The following is a 15,428-nucleotide window of genomic DNA, read 5'->3' on the forward strand; positions in this document are numbered from 1 at the left end:
AAAGAGAGAGAAGTATATTTACTGGAAATGAAGGCATAAGAGAGCTGGTACTTGGGAGGTTCGGTTATTTATTTTGCATCTACCATGTTCCAGGCATTATTCTGGATACAGTATATAATGGTGAGCAAAGCAGGTCTTTACTACCACGGAGCTTACAGCTCTATGACTGATAAATAGATAGGTAATTGTCATATTCAGTAATAAATGCTAGGAAGTATTTAGAAAATGGCATGAGAAATTGTAAGCTTTAAATGACACTTTACCAAACAGGAATGAGTAGCCAATAGAGAAAACACTCAAGCAAGTGGTACTGAATGCTGAAATCCTCAGTGTATATATGTATTTCCAAACATCTTTAGACCATCCACAGCTATCAAAAAGCTCTCCAATCTCAACATCACAAAACTCTCAAAAAAATCCTCAACCAAATTATTTCACCACAGTAAAAAAAAATGTTGAAGCGGCTTTTCCATTTCTACACTGATTTCTTTCTCAAGAAGATGAAAAAGTATAGTCATTCAAGCCTAGTTTAAGAGGACACATCTCATTAGAATTTCCAGTTCTATATAACTCCTGACATCTAGTTTTTAAAAGTGAGCGTGCTTGACTGATTCAGTAACAGTGCTACTATTCTGAACTGAATCTTTTTAGTAATTTAGAAATTGTGGCTACCCAATTCTATTGCCAATCATGTCAAAATATAATACTTCCAACTGATACAACCTGTGCTCTGGTTATTTCAAAATACAATTAATAAATTAAAGTAGAAAATACACACTACAATTAAACAAAGTGTTTGGCTTCTTTATTTATTCTCCCTTTTAACCTTTGAAATTAAACATATTGTAGTAGAAATTGATAAATCCTGAGAATCTAAAAGTTTGGCTTAAATGTATTTTTTGACCAGAATATGTAAAGGTTCTTGAGATGCTTTAAATTAACATTGTCACCTTGGGAATAATGGTTTGGGAACTGTCCCTTTCTCTCTCCCCTAGCCCATACATATCTTGGAATGTTCTCATTTTCCACAACTGTGAAGATAATCTCCCATTCGTTTCTTTTGCATGTTGAGGGGCTTCTGAGTTCTAGTCTTGAATCTACACTGGCCAACCTGGTAAATTTCATTGAGCTGCTTGTGCCCCTTTGTGGCCAATGTTTATAATTACAGCTCAGTTTTGTTTGCCAGCAAGAAGCACTTGAACTGTTGGTTCACATGCAGAGATAGTGGCCTAGAAAAGCTGGTAAGAACCACAGGGAGTTAAGATCAGAACCAACTGGAAACTAGGGGCATAGCCCTTGATACAGGACAGAGTGGATACCTGAGCAAGGACCAGATTCTAATTGAAAGGAGAAGGAGGTATAGGTGCCAGTTTGGCATAAAACATGGCTATTACAGAGCTTCCAGTCAGGATGATGGAGTAGGTGGATGCAGTGCTCAGATCCTCCATCCACATCAGAATTGCAGCTGAACTGCAGAAAAATCATCATTCAGAGCTGCCTGAGATTTAGCTGAACAGAGTGCTATAACTGGGGATGTGAAGAGGGGGCTACGTCAAGACTGGCAAGAGGGGCATGACCAGGCGGTGGCGCACTGGATAGAGTGTCGAATTGGGACACGGAGGACCCAGGTTCGAGACCCCAAGGTCGTCAGCTTGAGTGCGGGTCATCTGGTTTGAGCAAGGCTCACCAGCTTGAGCCCAAGGTCGCTGGCTCGAGCAAGGGGTCACTTGGTCTGCTGTAGCCCCCCTCCCCCAGTCAAGGCACATATGAGAAAAACAATCAATGAACAACGAAGGTGCCGCAAAGAAAAATTGATGCTTCTCATCCCTTCCTGTCTGTCCTTCTCTCTGACTCTGTCTCTCTCTCACAAAAAAAAAAAAAAAAAAAAAAGACTGGTGAGAGGGGTGGAGGGGTGGGACCTACCTGGTCCTACACCCAGGTGTGGCGGTTGACAATTGGGAAGGCTTGTGTCACACACACATGAGGTGGTTGAGAATTGAGAGGGATGTCTTCACTTTGGAGGTTGCCCCTGGGGAGCAAGGGGTCTCAACCCCACAGTAGGACCCCTCAGCTAGGGTTCCAATGCTGAGAGAAGTCCCCATAGCTTCTGGCTGTGAAAGACAGCAGGGATTATGACTAAGATAGAGAGCTACCAGAGTACTGGTAACTCTTCTTAAAGAACTGCACATCAATTTACTTGGACTCACTTGCTCTAAATTCCAGCATTGGGGCAGAAGCTGGAAAGGTGCCAGGAACATATAGGGAGGAACTGAATTGCCTGGCTTCTGAACAAGGTCTGAGGAGGCAGCTTTCTCCCAGACAGAAGTACTGGCAGAGGCCATTGTTCTGAGTTTGCTGAGTGAAATAAATCAGCCAGAGAAGAACAAATGCCAGATGATTTCACCTATACAGTGGTACCTTGAGATGCGAATTTAATTTGTTCTGTAACTGAGCTTGTAAGTCAGTCAACTCATATATCAAACTGCCAGTACTGGACCCGTGTGCCAACTAGCGGCAGCTTCCGAATCACGATTCGTATCTCAGAATTTCGCTCAGATCTCAAACAAAAATACGGACTGAGTCGCAGCTCATATCTTAAAAAAATCGTATGTTGGTCTGTTCATATCTCAAGGTACCACTGTATGTGGAATCTAAAAAACAAACAAGCTCAGTGGATAGAGTCTCAGCCTGGTGTGTGGATGTCCCGTGCTCTATCCTCGGTCAGGGCACACATGAGAAGCAACCATCTGCTTCTCTTCCCTTCCCTCTCCCCTTTTCTCTCTCCTCCCCTCTTGCAGTCAGTGGCTCCACTGCTCCGAACATTGGCCTCAGGCACTGAGGATACCTCGGTTGATTTGAATATCAGCCCCAGATGGGGGGTTGCTCGGTGGATCCCTGTTGGGCTCATGTGGGAGTCTATCTGCCCTCCTCTCAATTAAAATAAAATTTCTTTAAAATAAAAATAATTTTTAGAAAACACAAGCAAAACAGCAACAGACTCACAGATACAGAGAACATTTTGATGGTTGCCAGATGGGATGGGGGGCTTGGGGGGACGGGTGAAGAGGGTGAAAGGATTAAAAAGTACAAATTTGTAGTTACTGAATAGTCACAGGGAGATGTAATGTACAGAATAGAGAATATATAGTCAATAATATTGTAATAATTATGTATGGTGTCACATGGCTTCTAGACTTACTGGAGTGATCACTTTGTTAGTTATATTAATGTCTAATCACTGAGTTGTACACCTAAAACTGATTTAATAGTGTATGTCAACTGTAATGGAAAAAGAAAAAAAAATTATTAAAAAAATAAACAAAACAAACATGGCCACCACACATATTGTAATTATTTCTCTGTTGCCTTCCACTTTAGAATATGAGCTCCATCAAGGCAGAGACATCTTGCCTGGTGCTCAATAAAGGTTGTTGAGTGAGCAAATAAAGGAACAAATGGGTTTAGTTCACAGTAGATGATAGCTATTTTTCTTTCTATTGTTAATTACTCTGATTAGATGCTTAAAATGGTAAATACTTTGACAACTTTATTTAGCAAAGCTCCATATGTCAAAGAGCATTTCTGAAACCTCAGTAATTTATAGCTTAGCTTTAGATATTCACTTGGCTTAATTAATATTAATTGAGTATACATTCCAGGATCTGGAAATTCAAAAATGCGATGGACATAGTCCTAGTTTCCAGAGGACTAGTTCCTAGTTTCACATAGCTTTCTACATATATACTAAGATGTTTTACACGGAATAGAGATTAGATACATGCCCTGTAAGTTGAACAGGAACAATTAATTATAGGCAGAGAGAGGCAGATTTCGGTCCAATATGAAAAAGAATTCAGAGCAAACAGCAGAAGGTCCCCCATCAGAATGAAATTGCTTTCTACTTCTGAAAGTATTCATGAATATACAAAGGCTCTGAATGGAGCACTGCAGATAGAAGTAGAGAATATATCCTCAGATATAATCATGAGAATATTTAATAGACATAAAGTCTTTTTAATGACTGATTCTAAATAAATCGAAGTGATATTATCCTTCTTATTCCATTTTCCAAATTACAGTACAGCCAGAGTGATCTTTTGAAAGTCAAATCTGATTATATCAGCCTCCTTGATTAAAACACTTCATTTGCTGAAAGGCCCCTGGCTTCCTTGCTTGTCTCATCAGATGCTCAGTTAGTTTCTTTCCTCTCTGCATACTTATATTGCTTAACTTTAGATGCTTGTTCCTTCTTACTTCAAGGTTGTGCTGTTGTCTCTGATTGCAGAGCTCTCCTCCCTTCTTGCCTAAGTTATTCCAGTTGGAAATTACTCTAAACTGCTGTATCAAGATAGAAGCATTTATTGTATAAATTGACTGTATCTGTCTTCCTTGCTAAAATGTGAGCTCTTGGTGACATTGAACAAGACATTGTATCTTGTTCAGCAAAGGGCCTGGTATATGGTTGACACCTAAAAATACTTAAGTGAATGGGTAGTCTTTCTCTGGTTTAAAGTTGAAAAGGAATTTAGAAGAGAAAAAATGTTTGCCCAACACCAGATTTCTAGTTGCAAATTTTCAGAAACACTAGTATGGTTTCTTGAGAGTATCTCTTGAAAGGGGAGAGAGATGAGGAACAAGCAGTCATCAAACAAGCCAGGTCTATCAAGGCAGAGGCAATTTGGAATGTCAGAAGTTTCATGGAAAAGAGAAAAACTGGGGAGCCAAGGCATAATGGTTTAAGACAGGGTTCCCCAAACTACAGCCCGCAGGCCCGCAGGCCGCCCAGAGGCCATTTATCTGGCCCCGCCACACTTCCGGAAGGGGCACCTCTTTCATTGGTGGTCAGTGAGAGGAGCACATTGACCATCTCAGCCAAAAGCAGGCCCATAGTTCCCATTGAAATACTGGTCAGTTTGTTGATTTAAATTTACTTGTTCTTTATTTTAAATATTGTATTTGTTCCCGGTTTGTTTTTTCACTTCAAAATAAGATATGTGCAATGTGCATAGGGATTTGTTCATAGTGTTTTTATAGTTCGGCCCTCCAATGGTCTGAGGGACAGTGAACTGGCCCCCTGTGTAACAAACTATAGAAATGATCCTTGAAAGTATTGTCTTGGCCCCGTGTAAAAAGTTTGTGGACCTCTGGTTTAAGATGATGTGTCATCCACTCATTCATTCCCAAATATTTATAAAATGCCAAATACGTGCTTGGCACATGAGAGTCAGAAATTAAAAGGTGGGCAAGTCTTAACACAGCCCTTAACAAATCTACAGCCTAACAAAACGCAAATACTCAGCAATTTCGATGAAGTGTGTGGTAAACACTGCTAAAGAAGGCACATCCGTGTTATGAAATACCTATCTTGGGGAGTGGGGGAGGCGAGGCACGGAAGGACCCAGGGAGAAATATGGGTGGTCAACGGCCTTTCCGCTTTAAGCTGAGATCTGAAAGATGAGGAGGAGACTTAGAGGCCTGGGAAAATAAAAGCAGTTCAATAGATATGATTCGGTATCCCACAGAAAAAATACTGTCAAGATACTGAAGGGGCCCTGGCCGGTTAGCTCAGCGGTAGAGCGTCGGCCTAGCGTGTGGAGGACCCGGGTTCGATTCCCGGCCAGGGCACACAGGAGAAGCGCCCATTTGCTTCTCCACCCCTCCGCCGCACTTTCCTCTCTGTCTGTCTCTTCCCCTCCCGCAGCCAAGGCTCCATTGGAGCAAAGATGGCCCGGGCGCTGGGGATGGCTCTGTGGCCTCTGCCCCAGGCGCTAGAGTGGCTCTGGTCGCAATATGGCGACGCCCAGGATGGGCAGAGCATCGCCCCCTGGTGGGCAGAGCGTCGCCCCATGGTGGGCGTGCCGGGTGGATCCCGGTCGGGCGCATGCGGGAGTCTGTCTGACTGTCTCTCCCCGTTTCCAGCTTCAGAAAAATGAAAAAAAAAAAAAAAAAAAAAAAAAAGATACTGAAGGGCACTTGGGCAGTTGGTTTGCAGCTACTCCGGTGTGAGAAGAGGTCATTAGCCTTGCGAACATTCCCTGAGCAAGAACGACAACGACCTGCACTTCGACATTCCACCTGAGCTGCGCTTGCCTCAAACTACTCGTTCCTGGTTCCCCCAGGTTCCCACAGAAGGCAGAGCGCCGGCGACCCGCAGACAGCCTGGCTTTGCGGACGAGGCACGCCTGACCTCCGCTCACGGCCAACCACACCCAGGAAGAGGCCCCGGGAGCCCCGCCCACGGCCGGGCACGCTCTCCTGGGCGCGTTCCAGGGCCCGCGGCCGTCACGTGACCCGAAGTGTGACGTAGGAGGAAGGAGACGCCATTAGAGGGAGGCGGAGAGGGTGCGCTCCTGGCCTCTCGGGTGCCTGACGTGGGTACTGGGGCCTTTCGTTCTCGGACTTTCCCTCGGCTCAGCCAGGCCTCGCCCCGGGAGGCGGTGGAGGCGGCGCCGGGGGTGGCCGGTCAGTGCGGAGGGGCCGGTGCGGGCCGCGGCGGTGCGGGCGCTGCGGCGGGGAGCGCGGCGCTGCTGTAGGCTTCGGGCGGCCGGGGAGCGCCGGCATGGCTGCGGCCGGCGGCGGGGCGGCGGCGGGCCGAGCCTACTCGTTCAAGGTGGTGCTGCTGGGGGAAGGCTGCGTGGGGAAGACGTCGCTGGTGCTCCGCTACTGCGAGAACAAGTTCAACGACAAGCACATCACCACTTTGCAGGTGCGGGCCCCAGGGAGCGGGAGGTGGCGCCCGGGCCGCGGGGACTCTGCTGCTGTGGCTCCGTGGATCTGGGCTCACACATCTCAGGCCTGTCACCTCTGCCTTCGAACTGCCTTTCTGAATTTCTCCTGGGGACACGTGGGGTCAGGCCGCCTGTGGACGGAGGACAGGCTGTGGGGAGCGAGTGGAAGGGCCCTGAAAAGTCCCCTGTGCCCCGGCTGCGCACGTCCCTGAGTCCCCATCCGAGGGCTAATTTTTCCCCTTCGTTTCGCTTCCGCTTGGGCCCTAGGTGCCTTCACTCAACAGTAACCGAGTGTCATCCCTCTTTTTTTGTTTAGTTCGGATTTGGGAACTTAGCTGCGGATCTGATTTTGCGAACTAGGTGATTTGTAACTTCAGCGTTTACTGATGACTAAGTAAAGTGTTTATGCAAGTTCAGTTTTGTCCCGTCTTGGAGTAACGTGCTGAGTGGCAGAAACATTAATCTCTGGAGGGAGTCTGAAACGACCGCTTGCCGGTGGTGGTTGCACAGCTTTATTGCTGCTTGCGTGGTTCTAACTTGTAGGTCAGTCATATTCTGCGAGGTCGGTCCACCCACATTCACATGGAAACGTCATGTGAATACTAGCTATCAGTTGGTTCCCAATCTAGCAGCATAACTGTGGCTGCTATTTATTTTCTTTGCTTGTGATATAGAGGCCGGCTTTCTTCTGTATCTGACATTGTGGTTACTTAGAAAAAATGTAATCATTGATTGGGAGGGAGATCAGTCCTTTGAGGCAGTTTTAGTCCCCTTTCTCTCCCAAAGAAATCAGGTTGCACATGTCAAAAGAAAAATATTCAACTAATCGGACTTGTTTAATGTAGTCAGAGACAGTAAACTCTAGTGAACTTTTGAGCCTGATTGTTAGAGACTCATAACACACCTCCATCCACTGGGCAAGTTCATCTGTCTCTAAGTTTCTGTATCTGTTAAAATGGCCATAATAATATTATCTATCTAGTTCATAGAGTTGTGAGGACAAATATACATAAAAAGCACTTAGGGTCTTGTCCAGTGTAAGGTCTCTGTCTTTATTATTCCTGCTTCAAATTGCACAATAGTTTTTTTGGGGGGAGGGGGTGTTTTAAAGCCAGAGAGGGAGAGACAGGGACAAACAGGAAGGGAAAGAGGTGGGAAGCATCAACTCATAGTTGTGGCACCTTAGTTGTTCATTGATTGCTTTCTTATATGTGCCTTGGGGGGGAGGCGTGGGGGCCCTTCCAGCAGAGCGAGTGACCCCTTGCTGAAGCCAGGGACCTTTGGGCTCCAGACGGCAACCTCGGGGTTTTCAGCCTGAGTCCTCAGCATCCCGGGCAGACATTCTATCCACTGCACCACCGTCTGGTCAGGCTGCACAATAGATCTTAATTAATAGTCCTGGAGTATGTAAGAACACGGACACTATTAATAGAATTCACAGTGTTCTAATTGTTGTGACATTTGATGCTTGATGCTATTATTAAACTACTGAGTCTAGAATTTACAAAGAAGCTCTGGTTCTAATTCTGTGTTCTATTTATACTCCTGTGTAAAGCATAATATCGACAAAGTTAATGTCAAGAGACTCCTTTTTTTTCTTACATCCTTGTATAAGACCACTTATTTGTACAACTTTAATAGTTGATATTTTTGAGTGCTACTAGTGAGATTTGTAGGGTAAATACATTTCTTTGATCATTTGGAAATTTAGAAATTTATTTAGGTAAAGTAACAATAGCTAACATCAAGTTCTTAATATGCTGAATCCATCATTTCGTTCTTTTTTTTATTCTTTTTTTTTTTTTTTTTTTTTTTAATTTTATTAAATGGGAGGCAGAGAGGCTGAGACAGACTCCCCCAGGTGCCTGGACTGGATCCACCCAGCAAGCCCACTAGGGGGCAGTGTTCTGCCCATCTGGGGCCACTGCTTCGTTGCTTAGAACCCAGCCATTTCAGCTCCTGAGGTTAGGACATGAAGCCATCCTCAGTGTTCAGGGCCAAATTGCTTGAACCATTCAAGCCATGGCTGTGGGAAGGGAAGAGAGAGAGAAATGGTGGGGAGGTAGTGAGAAGCAGACGGTCACTTCTCATGTGTGCCCTGACCGGGAATCAAACCCGGGACTTCCATACACAGGGCAAATGCTCTTCCTCTGAGCCAACCCATCATTTCATTTTTGTAACAACAGTCTATGAAGTGAATAGTTTTGTTAGCCCTGTTTTACAGCTGAGGAAACAGGCTTGGTTGAGTAATTTGCTCATCATTGTATTGTCACAAGCCATGCTGCCCAAGCTTAAATTTGAACTCAGGTCTGACTTTACATTTTGAGCATTTAAGCCATACCACATTGGATATTGGTAAACTAGCTCTCTGCTGGTTTCTTTTCTGCTACAGATCCAAGATAAAAGACAGAATTGTTGTAATTGAGCTCTCAAAAAATTTTTTAAAGGTAATTTAGCCCTTCAACCTAAAAATTATACTTTCATTATACATTCCATAACACCCTCAAAGCTACAATCAGGCTAAGGATTTTTAAATATCTGAGAAAAACTGCTGGAGACTGTCCATGGGCGGTCCATGCACATCCAATTCAGCTCCAGGAGAGGTCCCAGAAGCCCTGCCCATGTTCAGGCACATTCTTCTTACCAGACCCCAGTAATCTACACAGAAGAGGATGAAATTATGGTAAATGTCTAGTATCAAAGCATAGCAGTCCTGATTTTGATATTTTAAATTACGTTACAGAATTTGGAATGTTGTTGTATACCAATACATGGAAACAGTATTAAGTCTAATCTCTTTTTCTTAGCTAACAGCTCATCTTAATATATTTTAAGATAAATTTGACTTTAGTGTGATCCATAAAACACATCCTTTTATATGGTTTTAATTTACAAATGGAAAGATCACACATAAGAAAATATGAGAAGTCCCCTTTTTTCATGTCAACAAAACTACATCCTACCTATCTTTGTAAAATACTTTGTTTTGCAAAGTACATGCTCATGCATCCATATTTCAAAAAATTATTGGACTAAAAGGAACCTAAGATAGTTTATGATTCTCTGTTTCAGTTTTGTTTAATATTTCAGTGAAGTGATGTCTCCTTTGTCTTGGAAGTGTGGTGAACTGACATAGAAAGTAGAAAACTATGTCTTGATGGGGCCTGTTTCATTTTTGGACAGGTCTAATTTCCAGTAAGTTTATCTGTGTGTAAAACCAAAATCTGTTTCCCTGTAGTTTCCAGTCCTAGTTCTGCCACTGAATCTTGGTTGCACATGACATCCCTTCTGGTAGTTAAAGACAGCTATCACGTCTCCTTGAGTCTTATCTTTTGGATAAACAGCTCTGGTTCCTTTCACTGGATCTCCTCTGATACTGCTTTAAATCATTTCACTTTTTTGACATATTTTCTAGACATCCTTTACTCATTGTCCTCTTTTCTTGAAATGCAGTGCTTTGAGTTGTGGAAATGATTCCATGTGCTGTTTGAACTATTGAGGACCCTTTTCTAACACTGAAGTAGGAAAGATTTTATGACCTTTTGGGGCAATTGTCACACTGATTAATATTGGGCTTGCTATCTTAGTCTTACTTGCTTTTTAAAAAAGTGTTATATCCCTTAAATTATTTTTTCTTGGATTTTGTAGTTAAATGTTTGTGGGGGGTTTTATTATCCCTAATGTATTTGATCCACTACATTAGACTTTGATAGATTTGCATCAGTCCTTTTAAATTTTGATTCTGAAGTTCAGGAAACATTGATTGAGCTTCTGTGGGTAAGGCACTTGGTTGGGTGCTAGGCATACAAAGAAGACTAAGGCGTGGTCCCTACTATCTGGATTAGCTACTCATTTTAACTTTTGTCACCTGAAGATTTGGTAAGATTTGAGTAGTGAGTTTATTTTCATGCTTGCTGATCCCCGGAAGTAAGTTTGTTTGTTTTTTTCCCAAAAAATGAGTTTAAAGACATACATGTACGATCATACACTGGATGGTCAGGAGGCACAAGGACATACTTGAACGTTCGTACTACTCAAGGGATTAATTTCTCATCAGGTCATTAATAAAGACTTCGAAAGAATGGGGAAAGAGAGGACTAAGGTCTGCAGCAGGTCTCACTGTGGCCTAGTGATGTGTGACTAGAGGTGTATTTTTCTTTAGACATTTAGAACCTTAGGGTGGAGCTTTTTCAGGCTGTACTTGGGCCACAATCTTCTTTCCCCTTGAGTGAGAAACAGTTATTAAGGAAGTATACATATTAATGATAGTGGGAGCAAAAAACAGCCTGACTTACTGCTTGTGGGCTGCTACCAACTGGATATATAAACTTTGATGAAAATGTTTATTCCAGCATTGCAAATCTTCTAGCTTTTTTTTTTTTTTTTTTTTTGCCTTAGCTACATTAGTCTTGTTCACAGGAGATAACACCAGATGCTTTGTAAAATTCTTGCAGAAGACCAGAGCACTGTGCTTCTGCATTAGTAAGTCATACGATGTGGTAAAAAGGGAAAGGACTTTGAGGTTAGACTTTGGTGTGAATATTGGCTTCTACTTATAGCCATCATGATCTTGGTTATTCTAATAGTTGTATGCTGGCTCTTTTTTTATAAAATGGGGGACTCTCACATGTAGATTTTTATGTGGATTAAATAGAGAGCCATCATATAGAAAGCTCCTAGCACAGTGCCTGGCACATGTTTGTTTAATAAATGTTTGCTGTTGAATAAATAGGTGAAGCTTAATTTGTCTTGATTTTTTTCATGGTAACCCAGTCATAAAGATAATGGAATTAATTTGACACGAATTATTTTGAGAATTCATGCTGCCTCTGAGGGATGACTACATTTTAAAATTGTTTAGCTTCACCATGCAGTGGCACAGTGGATAGAGTGTCGGCCTGGGATGCAGAGGACCCAGGTTCAAACAACTTTCTATTACTTGTTTGCTTTTCTGTTCTGGTGTTGTTTAATTAAAAAAACAGCCTGACTAGGCGGTGGCGCAGTGGATAGAGTGTTGGACTGGGATGCAGAGGACCCAGGTTCGAGACCCCGAGGTCGCCAGCTTGAGCGCGGGCTCATCTGGCTTGAGCAAAAAAAAAAGCTCACCAGCTTGGACCCAAGGTCGCTGGCTCGAGCAAAGGGTTACTCTGTCTGCTGAAGGCCCGCGGTCAAGGCACATATGAGAAAGCAATCAATGAACAACTAAGGTGTCGCAATGAAAAATGATTGATGCTTCTCATCTCTTTCTTTTCCTGTCTGTCCCTATCTATCCCTCTCTCTGACTCTCTCTCTGCCCCTGTAAAAGAAAAAAAAAAATCAAATACTTTTTTACTGCTTCATATTCATTTTGAAATATCCCCATATTTTTGTGAGCAGTATATATATATATAAAATAAATTATGTGTGTGTTTTATATATAAATACATCTATGTTTATTAATCCATTCTAGAGTTTGGGCTAGAATTGGGATTGATATACCTGGAAATTCATTTCCTTTTTGAAAATTATGACATTTGCCATGCCTTGGTGCTTTAGCTCTGCTCCCCTTTGCAGAGCTTCTCTTAGGTTACTGATAATTCTGAAGTAGTCTTGTAGATGAGTTCTCTGAGAACTTGAGATCCTTCACCTAGCCCAGGAAGCTTGCTCTTCTGTTGTATTCCCAAGCTCTCAAATGTGATTTCCCTGCTGATTTGGGGCTAAGATACTTTAACTGTTAGCTTTCTTGACTTCATATATTCTTAAATGTTTGTGCCATTTTGATTATAACCACCTGTTTTTGGTATGTCTCTGTGCTCTTGGGTGATCACTTCCTTTTATTTAGATTTGCTCTCCCCTATCTCTTAAGATTATCAACTCTAATTTATATGTCTATTATCATTTTTAACTACTTTTCCATGTAAAAAGTAGCATTGTTTATAATTAGAACCATCAGTCATCTTTTTAGAATTCTAACTGGAATTACATCTATCTGCCTCCTGAAATATAGGGTGGGTGCCTGTTACTTAATTAGCAAAGCCATGTTGTAAGGTTTGCTTGGCAGATGGTATCCTGACAGTTTGGCAAGTGAGGAAACTAAGATTTGGATTAAATTTTCAAGGTCCCCACAAATAGTAATAGTATGACATTTTTCTTAAGCTAAATCTACTACTTCTCCACCCCACCCCCCCATATATCTTTACCTCCTGAATAGCACTTGGCATTCAGGTTCTAGCAGGTGGTTCTGCACTTGGCATCGTAGTCTCAGGTATAGGAATCTGGGATTCTTTGTAAAATTAATGTTTGAATGTCTGATATATCTTCCTAGTAGTTCTTGAAGCCACATAAGTTGATTCAGTAAATTTATCTGTAATATTTTTATAAAATATGATAGTTGACATTTTTTTCCTCTTCTGTATTTTACTGGAAACGTGGACTATAGAAGGGTGGGTGATTTTTTAAATTTTTTTGAAAAGATTTTTTTTGCATTATGGCTTTGAATTTCTAATATATAGGTAAGTATTTTATATCTGACTACCATTTTCTGCATTGTGTTTTGAACTAATTCTTAAAAGTGACTTTTTGACTCTCCTTTGCAAGGTATTTACTAGACTCTAAACTGATTGTAATCACTCCTTTTAGAAATTGAGGACAAAAAAATGTTGAGGTATTCAAACACCCAGCTTAGTTTTCCTTTTTTATTTTTATTTTTTGAGAGTAGGGGAAATATCAATAGCAAGACAGATTCCTGCATGCACCCCGAATGGATCCACCTGGCAACCCCTGTCTGGGACCAACGCTCGAACCAGTGGAGCCACCATCTGCAGGAAGGGAAAAGGGAAGGAAGAGAGAGAGAAAGGGGGAGAGGGAAGAGAAGAGAAGCAGATGGTTGCTACTCTTGTGTGCCCTAACCAGGAATCGAACCCGGGACGTCCATACATCAGGCTGACACTATCCACTGAACCAACCAGCCAGGGCAATTTTCTTCCTTTCTTATTTATTTTAAGATTTTACTTATTGATTTTAGATAGAGGAGAGAGAGAAAGGAGGGGAGGAGCAGGAAGCATCAACTCATAGTAATTGTAGTTGTTTCTTGTATGTGCCTTGACCTGGCAAGCCTGGGGTCTTGAACGGGCCACCTCAGCATTCCAGGTTGAGGCTTTATCCAGTGCACACTCTTCCTTTTTTTAAAAAAAATTGAAACATATTTGACATAAAATATTGTATAAATTTAAGGTGTACAACATATTGTTATATTTATGTATTATAATTTTACTGCCATTTTAACAATCTAGCTTAGTTTTCTGATAGGTAATTATTATTTGTAGCCTTGCTACAAAGGACTAGTTTTATAAATTATCTGCCTGAATCCTTTCATGTTTTAAGTCTGGAAGTGATAATAGATACTTTAAATACTTAAGCCTGAAACAGTGTTAGTGAATGTAGCAAAAATAAAGTAACTGTTCAATTAACACACACACACACTTTCTCTTTCCCTCTTCCCTTTCTCTCTCTCTCTCTCCATCTCTCTCTCTCTCTCTCTCTCTCTCAATGAAAATCTGTTGAACTCAGAAGATATTAAAGTCATGAAAGTATTTGTCCACAATTCAATTACAATGCTACTTTCAGTATTTTGCTTTGTCATTAGCAAGCACAGCAAGTGATCTGGCTAACAGCAACAATAAACAAAAAATTGATTATAGAAGTTGTGAAAAGACTTTCATTTGGCAGATATAATTTGTTCCTAATATTTCTCTCCTATAATCCTATTTTTTTCTGTTTTTTTAAAATGTTTATTTTACTGATTTTAGAGGAAGAGAGAGAGAAGGAGAGACAGGAGCATCAGCCTATTCCTATGTATGCCCTGACCAGGGATCGAACTTGTAACCTCTCTGCTTCAGGACGATGCTCCAACCAACTGAGCTATCTAGCCAGGGCTCTATTTTATTAAGTAGAGATTGAAAAAACATTGTCCACTCTAATTTTGGATAAGATGTTGGGCAAAAATAAGCATCAGGTGCAAATAAATGACGGATGGCAGCCTGAGCTAATAAGATTATCCCTAAAGTGTAGAAGATGAAGTCATTGGAGTTAGAAACAATATTGCTGTAATTCAGGGTGTGGAGGAGTAAAGAGTAATGTCTCATTACTTTGATCGTTGTTACTTTTGCCTAGCCTGAGAATATTTTGGGAGATAAATTAGTATCCAGATACACATAGTGTCCAAGTAAAGGAGTGCCAGGTTAAGAATGTGTGTGTGGCCTGACCAGGCGGTGGCGCAGTGGATAGAGCGTCGGACTGGGATGTGGAGGACCCAGGTTCGAGACCCCGAGGTCGCCAGCTTGAGCGCAGGCTCATCTGGTTTGAGCAAAAGCTCACCATCTTGGACCCAAGGTTGCTGGCTCCAGCAAGGGGTTACTTGGTCTGCTGAAGGCCCACGGTCAAGGCACATATGAGAAAGCAATCAATGAATAACGAAGGTGTCGCAGTGCTCAACGAAAAACTAATGATTGATGCTTCTCATCTCTCCATTCCTGTCTGTCTGTTCCTGTCTATCCCTCTCTCTGACACTCTCTCTGTTTCTGTAAAAATAAATAAATAAAAATTAAAAAAAGAATGTGTGTGTGTTGGCCCTGGCAGATTGACTCAGTGGATAGAGCATCAGCCCAGTGTGCGGACATCCTGTGTTTGATCCCCAGTCAGGGCACAAATGAGAAGAACCCG

At 42.1% G+C, this 15,428-nt stretch overlaps 1 protein-coding gene across 1 annotated transcript in view; it reads left to right on the forward strand.

Annotated features, from left to right (window-relative positions):
* The first annotated feature begins 6,299 nt into the window (after nt 1-6,299).
* Nucleotides 6,300-15,428, forward strand: part of RAB21 (RAB21, member RAS oncogene family) — a 38,586-nt gene continuing 29,457 nt past the window's right edge. The window contains exon 1 of the mRNA XM_066369091.1: nt 6,300-6,706. Coding sequence (XP_066225188.1) covers nt 6,560-6,706 — 147 coding nt within the window. The 5' untranslated portion in view covers nt 6,300-6,559. The remainder of the gene's footprint in view (nt 6,707-15,428) is intronic.

Source organism: Saccopteryx leptura, chromosome 2 (genome assembly GCF_036850995.1).
Source record: "Saccopteryx leptura isolate mSacLep1 chromosome 2, mSacLep1_pri_phased_curated, whole genome shotgun sequence".
NCBI lineage: Eukaryota > Metazoa > Chordata > Mammalia > Chiroptera > Emballonuridae > Saccopteryx > Saccopteryx leptura.